A 19809-nucleotide genomic window follows, 5' to 3' on the forward strand; every position below is an offset into this window, starting at 1 on the left:
AAAAAAAAAAAAAACACCAAACCCATTGCCACTGAGTCAATTCTGACACATAGCGACCCTATAGGACAGAGTAGAACTGCCCCGTAGGGTTTCTAAGGAGCAGCTGGTGGATTTGAACTGCCGACCTTTTGGTTAGCAGCTGAGCTATTAACCACTGTGCCACCAGGGCTCCAAGAAAACACAAGCGGTTGAAAAAATTAATCTCAGAGTGGAGATGTCCTTTCTAAATGTAACTAAAAAAGACTGATAAATTCTATATTTAAAAAAAAAATTAAAATTCTGCATGACAAAAGCACCACAGACAAAGTGACAGCATAAATGACAAACTGGGAGCAGTGTCTGCAACTCCTTTCACAGACACAGGGCTAATTTCTTAATCTAAAAAGAGCCCCTAAAAGTAACAATTAGGAAAAAAAATAAAAAAGAGAGTGAGAAAGACTAAGAACAAACAGAAAATGGGCAAGGGAAAAACATAAGAACAAACAGTTCATAGAACAAGAAATAGAAATGCTTGTGAACATGTGGTGCTCCCCCCACCCAAGAGAAAAATCAGCACGAAGTAATCTTTCCTGGAACACCCTGGGTGCACCCGACTGGCAAAGGCAGAGAAGCTTGGTAGGTGCCAGGCTAGAGGGCCATCAGCTGGCACAGGTGCTGTGGGACACAGTCCAGCAACAGCTACTAAAAGTATCATGGCACCACTCCACAACTAGGGCCTCAGCCTGCAGGTCAGCCTTGTACCAGGTCATTCACTGCAACACTCTGAAAGAGCAAAGGACTGGAGAAACCTAACTCCATGCACAGGGTCCAGCCCATCCATGCAACGGGAAACCCACAGCTAGTTTTGGAAGGCTCTCCATGATACAGATAAAATAGCAAAGCGCACCGTGTATACCTATCTATACATATATAGATATATATCAATATATATCCCCCAAAAAACCACACCCAGTGCCGTCGAGTGGAATCCGACTCACAGCAACCCTATAGGACAGAGCAGAACTGCCCCACAGAGTTTTTAAGGAGAGCCTGTTGGATTCAAACCGCCGACCCTCTGGTTAGCAACCGTAGCACTTAACCACTATGCCACCAGGGTTTATATATATATACACCGAACACATATATATAAATAGGTAGAGAAAGTTATAGATACATACGTTGTTGTCAGTTGCTGTCGAGTTGATTCCGACACGTGGCAACTACAAGTGTGCAGAGTAGAACTTTTCCATAGCATTTTCAAAGCTATGACCCTTTGGAAGCAGACCCAGGCCTGTCTTCCAGGTGCTTCTGGGTGGGTTCCAACTGCCAACCTTTTGGCTTGTAGTTGAGTGCTTAACTGTTTGCGCCACCCAGAGACTCCACACATATAGAGATATATGTTGTTGTTGTGTGCCATCGAGTTGCTTCCAACTTGTAGTGACCCTAGGTGACAGAGTAGAACTGGCCCATAGAGTTTCCTAGACTGTAATCTTTACAGGAGCACATGGCCAGGTGCTTTCTCCTGCAGAATGGCTGATGGGTTCAAACAGTCAACCTTTAGGTTAGTAGCCAAGTGCTTAACCATTGGGTCACCAGGGCTCCTTATATAGATATCTATCTGTTTCTAAATGATCTCTGGCAGGTGCCCCTGGAGAAGTGGGTGGCTGGGTGGAGCTGGAGGGGATTGACCCAACCCCCTCTACATTTTCTCTTCTGGGCCCCTTGCTCAACTCAGTGGTAGTGCAGGAAGGAGCTGTGGTTGTTGGTGGTGTGAGGCTGAATCTCAGCTCTGCCACTTGATAGCTCTGTGACCTCTGTCACTGGGGATAATGACCTGAGCCTCAAGGGCTTCCAGGGAACATGAGTTGTAGCCCCTTGGGTGGGGCCAGGGCACTGCAGGGTCGGCCATGGTGGTGTGCCTGGCACTCTAGAGCACAGTGGCCTGAGGTTGAGGACTCAGCCCTGGGAGTGGGGGCAGAGAGAGGACCTGAGAGGTGCAGGGCCTACCAGCAGGTGCTTCTCCTCGAACTCGGCGATCTTCCGCTTGCCCTGCTCCTGGTTCTCCTGGATGGCCTCTTGGATGCATTCGTTGAAGGTGTCAATCTCCATTTTCCGCTTCTCCTGCTGTTTCAGGCCGTACTCAAAAATGTTCAGGCAGATGATGACGAATTTGTCCTTGTAGGTAAGTGGCTGTCAAGGAGGCTCACACTGTCTCTCAGGAGCAGACTGCCTCAGGGCCACAGGTAAAAGCTGCAGAACAATAATATCAGGGCTCCTGGCATGGAGCACAAGCTGGTGTGGACACTGAGCTCGGTACTAGAAACCCACAATCTATCTCATCTGGTCCATTTGCCTGGTGAGGAAACCTAGGGTGGGCGCTGGGACCTGGCCAGGGTCACAGCCATGGGCTTGAGATGAGGTCTCTCCACCCTCAGCCTAAGGGATTCAGAAACAAGCTTCAAGGGGGAAGACGTTAGCAGAGCAGGGAGAGTCATGCTGAGAAGGGCTCCAGGAAGGTCCCTGGGGGAGGCCAGGGTGGGGCTGAGTGCCTGGGGAGTCTTGTCTCTGGTATATTATCTAGGAGAGCTCCTCTGCTGAGGCCTGGTCCCTTGCTGTGCCGCTGACCCTGGGACCCCACCCTGGCAAGTCACTTCCCTCCTCCAGGCCTCAGGGTCCTCATCTGCCACCAGTATCCTTGGGAGAGAGGTGTCACTGAGGCCAAGAGGATCAAGCCACCCTGCAGGGATGGAAACCAATGCTCAAATAGGTGATGACTCACCCAAACTCATGTAGCCACAGCATGCTACAGCTGAGATTCAAATGTGGGTCTGCCTGGCTGCAGGTCACCAGCTGGTGGGTGGCAGAGCCAGGCAGAAGCCTGGGGTGTCTGGCTCGGAGCCCTGCTCTTAACCGTACACTCGGCCCTAGACACCCTCGCCGCACCCCCTTCTGCTTCACCTCTATGCTCCTGCCCCGACTGGCTTTTAGAGTACCGGGCTTTTAGGAGTGAGTTTCTCTCTATTCAGCATGCTGTTGGGTAGACTGGGGGAAGAATGCAGGTTTTTAGGACTCAGGATGGGGTTTAAAGCCTAGCTTCTAACTGGCTGGCCCAGGCCTCAGCTTCCCTGACCATTAAGTGGAATGTATGACAGTGTCCACCCAGTGTGGGTGAGACAGACAAGATAAGGGGCTACATTCCAAGGCCCTGTATGCTTGAACCTAAGTGCAGACCACCATATAACTTTTACCGCTGGCACCTGAGGACTACCTGTGATTAACAAACTAGGTGCTTAGACAAGATAAGGGGCCGTATTTCCTATCCCTACATGCTTGACCAACTATAAATTACTGATAAACCTCTTGAGTTGTTTTTCAAGGCCCCCACCAGGTGCGGAGCATGCACAGTAAAAATCAAGGTAGCCTAAAATGACCTTCCTCTTGAGGTAATCATGAGCAGGGATCCTTTGCTGGGACTTGAACCAGGATTCAGAGACATCACACATGTGCAACATCCCAGAATAAGTCCTATTCGACACTCCAGCAGCCCTCTGGACAGAGTCCATCTTAGTTCTGACAATCTCTGCAAGGAAATCCATCTTGAATTCCAACTGCACACGTATTTGATTTTCACAATCCCTCCCCTTCTCCTGGAAATCTCCACCCATCTAATGAATGAAGAAAACCTTTTATAAACCCTAGGAAATCCTTTGTTCACGAGAGACTGGAGGCTAGCATAAGTGGCAACCCCTCTCCATCTCTCCCTCACGAGCCTTTTACTTTCTTTCTGTCCCTGATAAACCTTTGTTTGTGTGGAACCTCTGAGCCTCTCCTGGTCATTCTTGCTCAGAAGAAGGTAAGAACCTAGGCAGGGCTTAGTCCCAAGCTGGGAAGTCCTGCTCTGTAACAGGGGGTTGAGAAAACAACAAATAACATATGCAAAGCAGAGAGCAGGACAAGGAGACACGACTGAGGAAGGTCACTACCACAGAGTGTGTTTTCCACATCTCTACCTTGAGAACCCCATTGTCTAGGCCTGGACTTCAGTGAGTCCCATGAAATCCAGACAGTACTTCTGGCCCTTGCTGACCCAGCTCTGACCCACGTTTTGGGTACACTGCTCTGAAATGGGGACTGTCCCTCCCAGGGTCTCACGAGAGAGATGGAGAAGCTGAGGCCCAGAGAAGAAGGGGACCTGCCTCAGGCAGGGTAGTGGCACAGCACTGAGCTTGAAAGGATATGCCTCGAGGAGCTCGCCTACACCGGGCAGAAAGGACAGCTTGTTGCCCTCCACGTCCTCAGCGTACATGCTGTCAAACAGGAAGGAGCCGTTCAGGTGCTCGATGAACGCAGCCTGCGACAGAAACATGGTTCGCCCACTGACCCCTGCCAGGACACACTATCTGCCTGGTGGGCAGGATCTGGGGAGGTTTCCTGGAGGGGGAGGAGCTCTGAGGGAGGCAGGTGAAGGAGTGGCTCTGGAGGAGGGGGCCATGCAGAGGCCAGAGACAGCGCACAGCAGAACGCATTCAGAACATTCTACAGGGCTCTGCCTGGCTGGAGAGAGGGTGGGGGCTGACTGGTGGGAGGGGCCATGCTGAGCTCCAGACTGCACTGTTCCTCGCCTGCCTCGGAACTCCCATGTTTAAGACAAGGAACTGCTCTGACAACAGACAGGCAGCACTGAGCAAGAGGCAGGCGATCGGCCTGGACAGGGACAGCAGGTGGCCTGGTGCAGCAAGGTGGGCGGGGCCCAGGCATGCGGCAAGAGCAGCGCAGACTCAGGCATTGTTGAACAGCATTAGTTAGCTTGCAATCAAAAGCAGGTTTTCGGGGCCCTGGGGGCCCCTGCCAACTTGGTCTAATCTGGCATACACCCTTTCCTGAGCACCTCTGAGCCAGGACACGCGGGTCTGGGCGAGCGGGGTCAGGGCAGGGCCAAGGCCTCCCTGAGGTACCTTGTGTGCCTCCAGCTCCTCCTTCCGGGCCTGCGCCTCCTCCCACTGGGCCTGTGTCAGCTCCTCTCGGTGCTTCAGCTCGTCGATGGTGTACTGGTGCTTGATCTCTGCCAGCTCTCTCTGCGGGGATGGGGGCCATGACCAGAAGGCCACCTGATGGGTGGGCCTAGGGTGTGCACTCGGTGTAGGTGAGCATGGGTCTTCCGAAGTTCTAAATTTAGCGACTTGGTAACATCGGGAAGGGTGGGGGAGCCACGTGAGGCAGAATGTGCCCATGGCTGGCTGTGGGGTGCTGTGGGGTGGCTGGGGACCCCTGTGCCTGCATATAACTCACTCACATCCCACAGCTCTCCCAGGTGGGCATCCAGGCTCCCTTTAGGGATGGACAGGGGAGAGAGTGAAGGTCCTCGTCTCTTCCACCCAACCCTACCCCCAGCCCTTCTCAGCTCTTTCTATGCACCCCAAGTGCTTTCACCCAAGTCATTATACCAAAAAGAATTAGTCGATGTTCAACCATTTCAAGAGGTGCCATATGATCAGGAACCGATGGTACCGAAGGAAGAAGTCCAAGCTGCTCTGAAGGCACTGGCGAAAAACAAGGCTCCAGGAATTGATGGAATATCAATTGAGATGTTTCAACAAACAGATGCAGCACTGGAGGTGCTCACTTGTCTATGCCAAGAAATATGGAAGCCAGCTTCCTGGTCAACTGATTGGAAGAGATCCATATTTATGCCTATTCCCAAGAAAGGTGATCCAACCAAATGTGGAAATTATAGAACAATATCATTAATATCACACGCAAGCAAAATTTTGCTGAAGATCATTCAAAAGCAGCTGCAGCAGTATATCGACAGGGAACTGCCAGAAATTCAGGCAGGATTCAGAAGAGGACGTGGAACCAGGGGTATCATTGCTGATGTCAGATGGATCCTGGCTGAAAGCAGAGAATACCAGAAGGATGTTTACCTGTGTTTTATTAACTATGCAAAGGCATTCAACTGTGCGGATCATAACAAATTATGGATAACATTGCGAAGAATGGGAATTCCAGAACACTTGATTGTGCTCATGAGGAACCTGTACATAGACCAAGAGGCAGTTGTTGGGACAGAACAAGGGGATACTGATTGGTTTAAAGACAGGAAAGGTGTGCGTCAGGTTTGTATTCTTTCACCATACCTATTCAATCTGTATGCTGAGCAAATAATATGAGAAGCTGGATTATATGAAGAAGAATGGGGCATCAGGATTGGAGGAAGACTCATTAACAACCTGCGCTATGCAGATGACACAACCTTGCTTGCTGAAAGTGAAGACGACTTGAAGCACTTACTAATGAAGATCAAAGATCACAGCCTTCAGTATGGATTACACCTCAACATGAAGAAAACAAAAATCCTCACAACTGGACCAATGAACAACATCATCATAAATGGATAAAGGATTGAAGTTGTCAAGGATTTCATTTTACTTGGATCCACAATCAACAGCCATGGAAGCAGCAGCCAAGAAATCAAGAGACACATTGCATTGGGTAAATGTGCTAAAAAGGACCTCTTTAAAGTGTTGAAGAACAAAGATGTCGCCTTGAAGACTAAGGTGAACCTGACCTAAGCCATGGTATTTCAATCACATCATATGCGTGTGAAAGCTGGAAAGTGAATAAGGAAGACCGAAGAAGAGTTGACGCCTTTGAATTGTGGTGTTGGCGAAGAATATTGAATATACCATGGACTGCCAGAAGAACGAACAAGTCTGTCTTAGAAGAAGTACAACCAGAATGCTCCTTAGAAGCAAGAATTGTGAGACTGTGTCTTACATACTTTGGACATGTTGCCAGGAGAGATCAGTCCCTGGAGAAGGACATCACGCTTGGCAGAGTACAGGGTCAGCGGAAAAGAGGAAGACCCTCAGCGAGGTGGATTGACACAGTGGCTGCAACGATGAGCTCGAGCATAACAACGATTGTAATGGTGCAGGACTGGGCAGTGTTTCGTTCTGTTGTGCATAGGGTTGCTATGCGTCAGAACCAACTCGATGGCACCTAACAACAACAACAACACTCATCCAATCTGGTCACATCTCAGCAGCATCTCCTGTGGTGACCCCTGCCGCAGCCTCTCAGCTGATCTCCCCCATCCCATCCCTCCTCTAATCTGTTCTCCATCCAGCAAGCAGTCAGAGTTGTCTTTACTGTCTGCACATCTGTTCTTGTGAGCCCCTCGCTTACCTCTTACAGCTTCCTCTTGGGTTTAGGGGAAGAACCAGCTCCCCGCATGGCCGTCAAGGCTCTGGAGCCTCTCTCATCTCCCCTGTCTCACACTGTCTCTCCAGCTCTCTGAGCACCACTGCCAGCCTGCTCAGCATGCCACCTCCTGACCCAGGGCCTTCTGCCTGGCCGCTCCTTTGGCCAGCCAACTCCTGCCCATTTCACAGACTCCCAGCTCAAAAGCCACTTCCTGGGGGAAGCCTTCTGGGACCCTCTGGGCTCAGTCAGCCTACTGCACACCAACCCTTGTGGATACTCTCAGCCCTCATCCTTCCTCCCGCACTTCCACCTGTACTGTCCCCCTCCCAGCGTACTGGCCCATAAGAGCTCTGGCTGAGCTGGGCTTTCCCCCTGGGTCTGTCCAGCTCCATCCCCAGGTACTGCCTGAGCCCCCCACCGGCCTCACACCCACATGCTGCCATTACACACGTTATCCTATCCTCCACTTTGGTGGGGCTCCTTGGCTACAAAACAGCTTATATTTCCTTCTATCATCATCTATCTTACACAGAGTTGAAATTCTTCTAAAAGTCTCTTGTTATTTCTAGAACTGTGTACTTACATTCTGCTTCTTTATATATTTATACTTCAATAAATAAGTTTAAATTGTAGAAGTGTCTGGTACCCATCCCTCCTCCTCCCTTCTCACAGCTCTGCCCCCCATGTGGCCACTGTCTCCTCTCTCTAAGATGCCCGCTTCCTAGACTCGTCACCTCATCTCTCCCTTACTCTCTTCCCCATACCAGTCACCAAATCCCTGAACTGCTGAGTGACACCCCATCTGCTTAGACTTCTCCATGGCCCCCATCTCCAACAGAATGAGCCTTGCTGACCTGGTCCCTGTCCCCACCTGCCACCTTCCCTCTCCCTGGCACACACAGCCCCCCAAGCTTGCAGCCCCTGCCCTCTCTGTGGCCTCAGCTGGGACCCCTTCACTCCTCAAGGCTGGAGTGAGGTGAGGCCCTGCTCAGGCAGGGCCTTGATGAAAGTGGCCTGGAAGAAAATAAGAGAAAGCCTGTGGAGTTAAGAGGCCCTGTGAGCCTGCCCTAGCTCCTGGTTAGCCTGTGGCTGTGCCTGGCTATTTCACTACCCAAGTCCTACGGAGCCAGGGAGCCAGGGGCTAGGGGTGGTCTGTGGTCAGTGCCAAGTCAGATGGTGATGGGGATGGGGGATCCCAGGTGCCCCTGCCTTGCAGAACTCCGCTTCCATGACCTTTCTATCACTCTTTATCTTGGTGATTCTAGCCAAGTTTCTGAATCTTGAAAGAAACTATAGTCTCCTCATGGTGCCCTGGGGAGGCCCAGGCGTCCTGCCCGCTCTCTATGGGAGCTTCAGAGGACGGAGGAGAGTGCCTGGGAAGGCGCTCCGGTAACTGCAGTGTCGGGATGTCCCATGGTTTCGTAACAAGCAAAACTCACCCAAACAGATCTTTGACTAGCCCAAGCACTTGTGCCCATGCTGCCTTTAAAATAATTATCTAAATGAAAAAAAAAAAAAAAAAAAAAACAAGACTCAAGAGTCTTAGTATTCAAAACCTCAGATTCTCAGACTGTTACAGGAGAGAGACCCCACGGTCAGCGAAGGGGCAGCTCTCTGGCCCTGACCTATCCCATGGACTTCCTGAGGAGGTGCTGGTGAAGGGGTCACTGTACCTGGGACACCCTCGTCCACTGTGGGGGCTGCTCTGGGGCCCAGGCTGTGCAGGGCTAGGGCGAAGACTAGGGCTGGCCTCTGAATCCCTTAGTGTCCCCAACACAGTCTCCCTTCTCCCGAAGGTGTTGCAAGAAGAGCAGCAGGGTGTGCGGTCCTCGGTTCCCCGCACCTGGCACCAGGGATACCACGGCCCTGCCGCCCAAGGCTTCATGGTTGTGCTGGCCTTTTTTCTTTTCTCTGAAGGAGAAAGTGGCCACAGACAGACCATGCTGCAAACAGTGCTCTGGCAGAGACACAATGAAAGGGGCCAGAGTGCGACTGGCTTTGGACACCTGGCTTTGGGCCCAGGCTACCCGTGAGTCATGAGGCCCAGGCATCAGCCACCTCATTAGTGAGCTGGTGTGAGGGCAGAGCTCACTTCAAAGGCTGGGATAGACGCAGCAAAGAACAATGCAGGGGCTAGGTGTGTGAGGTGCCAGCAGGCTGACTGGGGCCAGGGAACTGGGTGTGGCTCCTGGTGACCCTGGGTTAGTGGCTGGCCCTCTTTTGGCCACCTCAGTTTCTGCATCTGGAAAGCGGACACTGCGAAGGCTGTGAGGGGCCCTGAGATCACGGGTGGGAGGGGCCAGGCCTGCGAGCACACACTTGGCAGTGACCGTGAGGACTCTGGGGAATGGTTCTGATAGGGCAGACACAAAGCACTCTGAAGAGGGATGGGGAGCTCCTGCTCAGTGCCTTCTCCCCGTGAACTTGGGCCCAAAGGCTCTGTCTCATAATCTGGTGGCTGAGGGGGAGGGAGACACTTGCCGTGAGGTCGTCGATACGCCGGAAGTCCAGGTACACGAGGTCAGGAAGGTAGGCACAGACGAACATCTTGTAATCCTCCGCCTCGGAGATGGGGTTCCCAGAGAGACTGAGTGTCCGCAGGTCCTTGAATCGCCGCAGGTAGATGACCTGGGGAGGAGATAGAGAAAAGGCCCCGTTTGCCTTCTTGTCACTGGGCTGCAGGCACACCTGGAAGCCTTTCCGCCCAGCACTCACTGGGTGGAGCGACAGGTAAGGGGGCTCTGGGTGGAAGGGCAGACTCCAAGGAATCAAGCAGACCTGGGCTCATATCCTAACTGTGAGACCTTGGGCAAATTATCTAACATCTGTGAGGGCCAATGTCTCTGTTCATAAAACAGGGTATAAGAATGCTGTGTGTGAACCAAAAGCAAAGAAGCTTCCTGAATAAACTGAACGCTTCAAAGGCCAGTGTAGCAAGGGCAGGGGTCTAGGGACCATGGTTTCAGGGGACATCTAAGTCAATTGGCATAATAAAATCTATTAAGAAAACATTCTGCATCCCACTTTGCAGAGTGGCGTCTGGGGTGTTAAACACTAGCAAGTGGCCATCTAAGATGCATCAATTGGTGTCAACCCACCTGGATCAAAGGAGAATGAAGAACACCAAGGACACAAGGCAATTATGAGGAGACAGAAAGGGCCACATGAACCAGCGACTACATCATCCTGAGACCAGAAGAACTAGATGGTGCCCGGCTACAGCCGATGACTGCCCTGATAGGCAACACAACAGAGAACCCCTGAGGGAGCAGGAAAGCAGTGGGATGCAGACCTCAAATTTTCATAAAAAGGCCAGACTTAATGGTCTGACTGAGACTAGAAGGACCCCACTGGTCATGGTCCCCAGACCTTCTGTTGGCCCAGGACAAGAACCATTCCCAAAGCCAACTCTTCAGACATGGATTGGACTGGACAATGGGTTGGAGAGGGATGCTGGTGAGGAGTGAGCTTCTTGGATCAGGTGGACACTTGAGACTATGTTGACATCTCCTGCCTAGAGGGGAGATGAGAGGCTGGAGGGGGTTAGAAGCTGGCAAAATGGACATGAAAAGAGACGTGAAAAGTCTCATTAGAGGGAGAGTAATTGGGAGTGTGTAGCAAGGTGTATATGAGTTTTTGTGTGAGAGACTGACTTGATTTGTAAACTTTCACTTAAAGCACAATAAAAATTATAAAAAAAAATGCTGTGTGTTTTATAGGTATTATAAATACCAAATGAAATAAACTATGAAATGCATTTAGAAGTGCACCTGGCACCTAATAAGCACTCAACTGGTAGTTGATCTTATTATTTAGCAGGGACTCGGAATAGGCACTGCCTCTCTAGTTTGTAAAGCCCTGAGAAAGATCTAAATCTCTTACATTAAGTGGAAGCCAACTTAAAATTAACCTTGGTTAACTGGATAACATTCTACTAACTGCCATTCATTTTTCCTATATTCTATTTTTAGTGAAACGGGGGAAAAATTAATAAGATGGCTGACGTTTTATTCGTTCTCACCTTCTGAACACCTAGACACTGACCTTTGCAAAAGATAAAAAACAGACCTAATCTCCTTTCCTGAAGGTACTCCTTTCAATCATTTGTTATTCATTCAACAAGCATTATAAAGCTGACCAGGCTGCAGTCATGTGCCAGGCCTGGGGGACACAGCAGGGAAGAAAGCCCACGTGGTCCCTGCCTGGTAGCAAGAGCTTACATTCTAGGGGCAGAGGACAACCAGATTTTAAAAGTAGGTAAGAGCATAAGGTTTGGGGTGAGCGCTACAAGGAACATGTATATGGTGCTGTAAGAGAAAGAGCAGAGTGGTTTCTTTAGTTAGGGAACACAAAGAAGGTCTCTCTGGGGAGGTAGCGTTTAAGCTGAGACCTGAAGGAGCCAGCCACGGATATGGAGAGCAGAGGGAAGTGCATTCCTGGAAGCAAGAACAGCACAGACAAAGGCCCTGGGGCAGGACAGAACTCACCAGGACCAGGAGCTACAAAGAGGCCTGGGCTGCAGCCTGTGGATGGGTAGAGCTCTCTATGAGAAAGCCAGAGGCTGCAGCACAGGGATGAGGTGGGTGAGGGGACTCAAGACAGACTGGAGATGAGGGCAGGGCTGGTGCATGAGCCCATGGGCTCATGGGGTCTGGTGGTCCAGAGTTTGAATTTGGATCTCAGGACAATGGGAGCCACTGGAGATTTTTAAGTGTGTATGGAAGGGGTACAGGAGCTGCTTTAATTTTAAGAGATCTCTCAGAGAGATTCCAGTTTCCACTTTTCAAATTGGTAAAAGAGAAGTTTGATAACCTTGTGTGCTGTAGAGGGTGAAGGAAGCAGGTCTACTCATAATGGCTGGTGGGTTTGTAAATGGTTCCACTTCCACAGAGGCAATTTGACAAGGTCACTGTCATGGATTGAATTGTGTCCCCGAAAAATATCTGTCAACTTGGCGAGGTCATGATTCCCTTGTATGATTGTATGATTGTCTACCATTTTATCTTCTGATGTGATTTCCCTATATGTTGTAAATCCTATCACTATGATGTAATAAAATGGATTAGCGACAGTTATACTGATGAGGAGGTCTACAAGATTAGGTAGTGTCTTAAGCCAATCTCTTTTGAGATATAAAAGAGAGAAGCGAGCAGACAGACACGGGGACCTCATACCACCAAGAAAGAAGCACCGGGAGAAGAGCATGTAATTTGGACCCAGGGTTCCTGCGCAGAGATGCTCCTGGACCAAGGAAAGATTGATGACAAGGACCTTCCTCCTGAGCTGACAGAAAGAGAAAGCACTCCCCTGGAGCTGACACCCTGAATTTGGACTCGTAGCCTACTAGACTGTGAGAGAATAAACTTCTCTTTGTTAAAGCCATCCACTTGTGGTATTTCTGTTACAGCAGCACTAGATGACTAAGACAGTCACCAAAGTTTAAATGCACATGTCCAAAGGCTTGACATCACAAGACATCCAAAAGGGAGTCACTGACACCTAGGCTCTCAGATATTGGACTCACCGAGGCAGAAAAACCTGCCAAATGCTCAGAAATACTTCTGAGTTGTAGGATTTGGGGCTGTCTGCGGTTAACCTTTGATTGGAAACTTCTTGATGGCTATCATTTCCTGTGTACCTACCATGTGTTAGGCCCTGTATTGGCCCTTAACACTCTCTAATTGATTTTCATGGTAGGAACTATTATCATTCCTACTGTACTGATGAGTACCTGGGCACCCAGAATGCATCACTGGCCCAGTTCAGATGGCTGGTAGCAGCAGTGCTGAGGTATGAACACAGGCCAACCCCAGTTCGCAGCCCCCGCTCAGTTCTCCTACCCTCCGTGCCTCACTCAGTGGCCCGTGGTGAGGGTGGGGGGCATGTGGCTGTTCCACCTCTGCAAAGCAGCAAACTGAACAATCAGAACTTGAACCCTAAAGAAGGCTGGTGGGCCTAGACCATTCATCTTCCGATCTTGCAGACTTTTGAGGCCAAACGTCTGCAGGGTTTGCCCTGGACAGGCTGAACACCTATGATAACTCAGCGGATGCCCAGCCCAGCCCTGAGGTGCTGTTCTCAGGGTGGGTGGGGTCCCGAAGATGGCCCAACCCGACTAAAGGGAAGGGCTCTCAGTTCCCATTGAGGGGATATCTGTCTCTCTCCCTCCCCCACCTTCCCTCACTTCTGCTACATGTGGCCTTGAGGGTATTGGCTGGCAGCAGTGAGGAGCTGCCTGTGCTGAGGGCAGAGAGGAGCCTGTGTCCTTAAAGATCACTGATGTTTAGGCCTGGAGCCCACCCCTCCTTGCAAGGCCAACCATTGTGCCACCAACCTTCCTCAGCATCAGGGCCTGGCTGTTGCTGTTAAAGACTTGCTGACAGCTCCCCAGCTGTCCCACTTTGGCCTCAGAGGCAGCTTTGAAGCCACCGAAGCCCACCCAGCCCAGCAGGAGGGTTAATACTCCTGGGGTACCCCTCAGCCCCTGAGGAACAGGGGTGGTGGGTAAATGCCCTGGCTCCAGGCCTGCAGGGGTTCAAGTCTGGGAGACATTCTGGATGTTTCTGAGCCCCGATCACCTCCAGCAGCAACCTCAGTAATACACCTGGATACTGGTCTTCCTTCTCCCCCTCACTCCCTCCAGCTTTTTGGGAGACCACCCCAACAGCCAGTGGCACCAGCCTCATCTCGGCTTTGCACTCAGCCAGCTGGGCTGAGCTTGTTACTTGCAAGTCTTCTTCCTTCTGATGGAGCCAGCCTTTGGTCACCCTCACTCAAAGCCCCTGCAAGCCCACCCTCATTGTCCCCAGGTTTCCTCCTTGAATTACATACCTGCCCCAACACACCCCAGCTCAAAAGCGTTCATGGCTCCCCAGTGCTTCTGATGCCATTCAAGGGGTCTGCGCTGAGGCCCCAATTCCTGTCCTTGGCCCCCTGTCTGCATACCCTCCAGCTCTCCAGGGATCTTGGGGTCCTAACGACCCTGGCCAGGTTGGCATTCTCAAGTTCTCCTTCAGAATTTGCTCACACTTTTCCCTCCTCCTGGGAAGCCTTTCCTTCTGCTGGCTGGTAAAATGTTAACATTTCATTGAATCAGATCCAAAGTCACCTTCACGCCCAACACCCTCCTAGGAGTGATCGCAGCTACAATATTCTCTGTTTGTGGAGAACTTACTCCAGCCAGCCCCTCATTCTCTCATGAGCCCCTGGGGCAGCCTTGAAAGGCAGGGTATACCCATGCTGTCCCTCTTACAGATGAGGACACTGAGTCACAGAAAGGTCAAGTGTGCAGCTGAGGTGTGTGCAGCTGAGAGGTGAACCCAGGCCATCTGACTGACCTAAGCAGAAAAGGACCCTTGAAAGGATATCAGGCGCGCCTGGAACTGGGGAACAGGCTGAAGAACATGGTCCTGGCCCAAAAGCAGTGTGATAAGGTCATCATGGGGTCACGTCTGACACAGGGTCCACAGATGCTGCTATACCCCTAGCCCCCAGGCTCTCAGCCCCAGCCCAGCTGCCATGAGCCTGCCCAGCTGTTCCTTGTCTGGCTTGCCTAGACCCCAAGATTCAAGGTCTCAGATGCAGAAATCTCACTGATGAGCCTGGTGAGGGTGTGGGCAGAGGATGCAGGAGGGCAGCTTTCCTCTCCCCAAGATAACCAATGTCCACTGCACCTCACATGGACAGACCTGGTCCCCCAGGTATCCTCCCTCCACCTGCAGGCCTTGCTTTACTCCTCCTTATGACACTGGTTCCTGGCTACCTTGTGTCTTCATTAGGTGGGCCATACCTTGTTCATCTCTGTATCCACTGAGCCCAGTACACATGCCCCATATCCCATAGGCCCTCACCTCAGTGGATGTTTGTTAATGAGCGTGGGGTTTAGGGAAAAAGCAGTGTGACTGGTACCCACTGGCCCTCAATGTTTTGTTGCAATGAGTGTGGTATTTATTTATTTTATTTTTGCTATTTGCAAAAAATATATTGACCTGTAACAACCTCAATCAACGCAGTTTTGGATGTTTATAGGGATCATTGCCAGAATCTGTAAAGAAAGGAAGTCGATAGGTTATCCTCCAATTCTCACATCACGCAAATAAGTTAATGGAAGCATCAGACAAAAATATTATGAATCTTCCTGGTTTGTTTACTATTTCTTTGGGTAGTATAATGGGTAGAGAAGGCACTGGCTAAACTCTTATTATGTGCCAGACATTGTACTGGGGCACTGTTAAAACTCAATTTTTTTTTTAACATCTCTATAATTTTTTTATTATACTGTAGATGAAGGTTTACAGGACAAACTTATTATTTCTTACTAAACAGTACACATATTGTTTTATGACATTGGTTAACAACCCAATGACATGTCAACACTCTCCCTTCTCAAACTTGGGTTCCATATTACCACTCTTCTTATCCCTTCCTGCCTTCTGGTTCTTGCCCCAGGGTTGGTGTGCCCCTTTAGTCTTGTTTTGTTTTATGGGCCTGTCTAATCTTTGGCTGAAGGGTGAACCTCAGGAGTGACTTCATTACTGAGCTAAAAGGGTGTCCAAGGGCCATACTCTCAGGGCTTCTCCAGTCTCTGTCAGGCCAGTAACTCTGGTCTTCTTTTGTGAGTTAGAATTTTCTTCTACATTTTTCTCCAGCTCTGTCTGGGATCCTCTATTGTGATCCCTGTCAGACCAGTCAGTGGTGGTAATGAGGCACCATCCAGTTGTACTGGACTCAGTCTGATGGAGGCCGTGGTAGATGTGGTTCCATTAGTCCTTTGGACTAATCTTTCCCTTGTTTTTAGTTTTCTTCATTCTCCCTTGTTCCAGAAGGGGTAAGACCAGTGGAATATCTTGGCCACTCACAGGCTTTTAAGACCGCAGAAGCTACTCAACAAAGTAGAATGTAGAACATTTTCTTTATAAACTATGTTACGCCAACTGAGCTAGATGTTCGCCAAAACCATGGACCCCACAGCCCTCAGCCCAGCAATTCAGTCCCTCAGGGAGTTTGGATGTGTCTATGGAGCTTCCGTGACCTTATCTTGTACAAGCTGTGCTGGCTTCCCCAGTATTGTGTATTGTCTTACCCTTCACCAATGTTACCACTTACCTATTGTCTATTTAGTGTTTTTCCATCCCCACCCCTCCCCTCCCTTGTAACCATCAAAGATTGTTTCTTTTTGTGTGTAAACCTTTTCAGGAATTTTTATAGTAGTGACCTCATACAATATTTGTCCTTTTGTGATTGACTTATTTCACTCAGCTTGATGCCTCCAGATTCATCCACGTTGTGAGATGCTTTTGCAGATTCATCATTGTTCTTTATCATTGTGTAGTACTCCACTGTGCATATGTACCACAGTTTATCTATTCATCTGTTGATGGACATCTAGGTTGTTTCCATCTTTTTTGCTGTTGTGAACAATGCTGCAATGAACACGGGTATGCATATGTCTATTCGTGAGATGACTCTTGTTTCTCCAGGGTATATTCCTAGGAGTGGGAATGCTGGATCATATGATATTTCTATTTCTAGCTTTTTAAGGAATGGTTGTATCATTTTGCATTCCCACCAGCAGTGCATAAGAGTTCCAATCTCCCAGCAGCCTTTCCAACATTTGTTATTTCCTGTTTTTTGATTTCTGCCAGTAATGCTGGGATGAGATGGTATCTCATCATGGTTTTGATTTGCATTTTTCTAATGGCTAGAGATCGTGTGTATTTCCTCATGTGTCTTTTAGCTGTTTGAATGTCTTCCTTGGTGAAGTGTCTGTTCATTTCCTTTGCCCATTTTTTAATTGGATTATCTTTTTGTTATAGAGGTGTTGGATTTTCTCATAGATTTTGGAGATTAGATCTTTGTCTGATTTGTAATAGCCAAAAAATTTTTCCCAGGTCTGTAGGTTCTCTTTTTACTCTTATGGTGAAGTCTTTTGATGAGTGTTTAGTTTTAGAAGATCCCAGTTATCTAGCTTTTCTTCTGGTGTTTGTGTGTTGTTAGTTATGGTTTGTATCCTGTTAATGCCGTGTATTAGGGCCTCTAGTATTGATCCTATTTTTTCTTCTATGCTCTTTATAGTTTTTGGCTTTATATTTAGGTCTTTAATCCATTTTGAATTAGTTTTTGCGTATGGTGTGAGGTATGGGTCCTGTTTCATTTTTTTGCAGATGGACATCCAGTTTTGCAGCACCATTTGTTAAAAAGACTGTCTTTTCCCCATTTGATGGGCTTTGGGTCCTTGTTGAAGATCAGGTGACCATAGGTGGTTGGATTTATATCTGGATTCTCAATTCTGTTCCATTGGTGAATGCAGCTGTCATTGTACCAGTACCAGGCTTTTTTTGTTTAATTTTTATTGTACTTTAAGTGAAAGTTCACAAATTAAGTCAGTCTCTCCTATAAAAATTTATATACACGTTGCTCTATAATCTTAGTGCGTCTCCCCCGCGATGAGACAGCACACCCCTTCTCTCCACTCTCCATTTTCGTGTCCATTTGGCTAGCTTCCGAACTCGTCTGCTCTCTCATCTCCCCTCCAGACAGAAGCTGTTTTGACTACCATAGCTGTATCGTAGGTTCTGAGGTCAGGTAGCGTGAGTCCTTCTATTTTATTCTTCTTCAATAGTGCTTTACTTATCTGGGGCTTCTTCCCTTTCCATATAAAGTTAATGATTAGTTTTTCCATCTCTTTAAAGAATGTTGCTGGTATTTGGATAGGGATTGCATTGTATTTATAAATTGCTTTGGGTAGAATTGTCATTTTCACAATGTTGAGTCTATCTATCCATGAGCATTGTATGTTTTTCCATTTATGTAGCACTTTTTGGTTTCTTGTGGTAGTGTAAAACTCAATTTTAACACCTTGTTTTATATATATAAATACAATTGTGCTATATAACATACTAACTATGATAGATAGTAAAACCTGCAAAACCTGGAAACTGTGTGAGGCAGAAACCTGTCAGAGAAGCAAAACTCAAATATTTTTCACTAAAATGATCAACAGAAAAGTGGTAAGACTGCACCTTCTCAAAGGCAAAAGACTTAGCAGAGCCGGAAAAACAAGGCAGTCCTGTCAAGTTCCAGCTCTCACAGTCTTCACTGTATATTATGCAAATAGAATCCTTAGTCTGCCACTTACCATGTGGCCTTCACTTGTTACTTAAGCTCTGGGCTCCAATTTGCTTCCCAGAAAATTGAGAGTGATAATATTGGCTTAACAGTGTTGTTGTAAGGGTTAAGCTCTGGGCTCCAATTTGCTTCCCAGAAAATTGAGAGTGATAATATTGGCTTAACAGTGTTGTTGTAAGGGTTGTTGTTATCGTTGTTAGGTGCTGTCAAGTCAGTTCCAACTCCTAGCGACCCTATGTACAACAAAACAAAACACTGCCCGGCACTGTGCCATCCTCACAATCATGGCTATGTTTGAGCCTACTGTTGCAGCTACTGTGTCTCTCGCTTCTAAGGATTAGAAATGTAAGCGTGGTATTTAAACCTTACCAAGTCTCTCATGGAACAACCTAGATTTCTGGCTTTTTGAAGAAAAGGGAATACCTGGAACCCCAGTCCTACATGGCCCCTGGCACGAACACCACCAACAGCAGCCCCAGCTGTTCTATGGCCCACCCTCAGCCCAGTCCCCCTGGTACCCACCACTGCTGCTGGCCACTTACATTCATCATGTTGAAGATCTGGTTGTTGCCCAGGGACAGCACCTGCAGCTTGACCAGTGCATCCAGGGAGTCGATCTTGGAGATGCGATTGTTGAACAAGCTCAGGTCCTCCAGGTTCACCAGTGTGTCCAGCCCCTCAATGGTCTCGATGTTGTTGAAGGACAGATCTAGGAGGTGGGAATGGCTGGGTTAGGGATGAACTGTCCTGAAGTAAAGTCACCAGGCTCCTTCATGCTTGGTGAGTTCTAGGTCGAGCTGTGGGGCCAAGACTAGACTCACTGTTGGGTGGTTGGTGAGTTTCTAGGAGCCTTGCATAGATTCTCTCCTGTGGCTCCACATTCTTACCACCTTCTCCAGTTCTGCTCCAGAACCCCGGCCCCATCGTCTTTCTGAGTGGGAACACACATCATTGTTCTGAGATGAAAATGCTCATGTGCATTTCCCAGGGGGAGGCCACTGTAGAGTTCTCTTCCCTTATACCCATGGGTACCCAGTACCACCACCTCCCACTGGCTCAGCATTGACCACTTTATAGAGTGAGTGGGTGTGCACCTCAACAACAACTCGAGTGGTGGTTTGGAGTCTCCCTCACCATTTTATCAAGCTGGAAGCTGAGGCTCAGAAAGGCTTTGTGACTTGCTCCAAATCACCCAGCTAACAATGGTGGTACCAGAGTTCATCTTGTCCTCTTGTGACTCATGGCTGGCCAGGCTCTCCTGCTACCTCACAGCTGGCTTAGGCTCCTTCTCAACACCTATAGAGACCTCAGAATCCTCCCAGCTCAAATCTCCAACCTCTGTGAATAAAAGTACTTTTTGTCCCACCACAGGTTCTCAGGGTTCGTGGAGGTTCCGGGTTGCAATTCTATTCTGAAACACCAGTGGCCCAGAGGTCAAAACAGGGAATTTGTCCTGAGCTTGGAAATCTCATGATGATAACTGCGAGCAACCACATT

General features: G+C 48.9%; 1 protein-coding gene across 3 annotated transcripts in view; it reads right to left on the minus strand.

Annotated features, from left to right (window-relative positions):
- The window catches only part of DRC3 (dynein regulatory complex subunit 3), a 50547-nt gene that overhangs the window by 16244 nt on the left and 14494 nt on the right, over window positions 1-19809 (minus strand). For all 3 annotated transcript variants that reach the window (XM_049874739.1, XM_049874738.1, XM_049874737.1), the window contains 5 exons: window positions 18855-19021; window positions 9667-9813; window positions 4935-5054; window positions 4218-4330; window positions 1987-2161 (listed from right to left, as the gene is read on the minus strand). In XM_049874739.1, coding sequence (XP_049730696.1) covers window positions 1987-2161; window positions 4218-4330; window positions 4935-5054; window positions 9667-9813; window positions 18855-19021 — 722 coding nt within the window. The remainder of the gene's footprint in view (window positions 1-1986; window positions 2162-4217; window positions 4331-4934; window positions 5055-9666; window positions 9814-18854; window positions 19022-19809) is intronic.

This window comes from Elephas maximus, chromosome 2, assembly GCF_024166365.1.
Source record: "Elephas maximus indicus isolate mEleMax1 chromosome 2, mEleMax1 primary haplotype, whole genome shotgun sequence".
NCBI classification, from domain to species: domain Eukaryota; kingdom Metazoa; phylum Chordata; class Mammalia; order Proboscidea; family Elephantidae; genus Elephas; species Elephas maximus.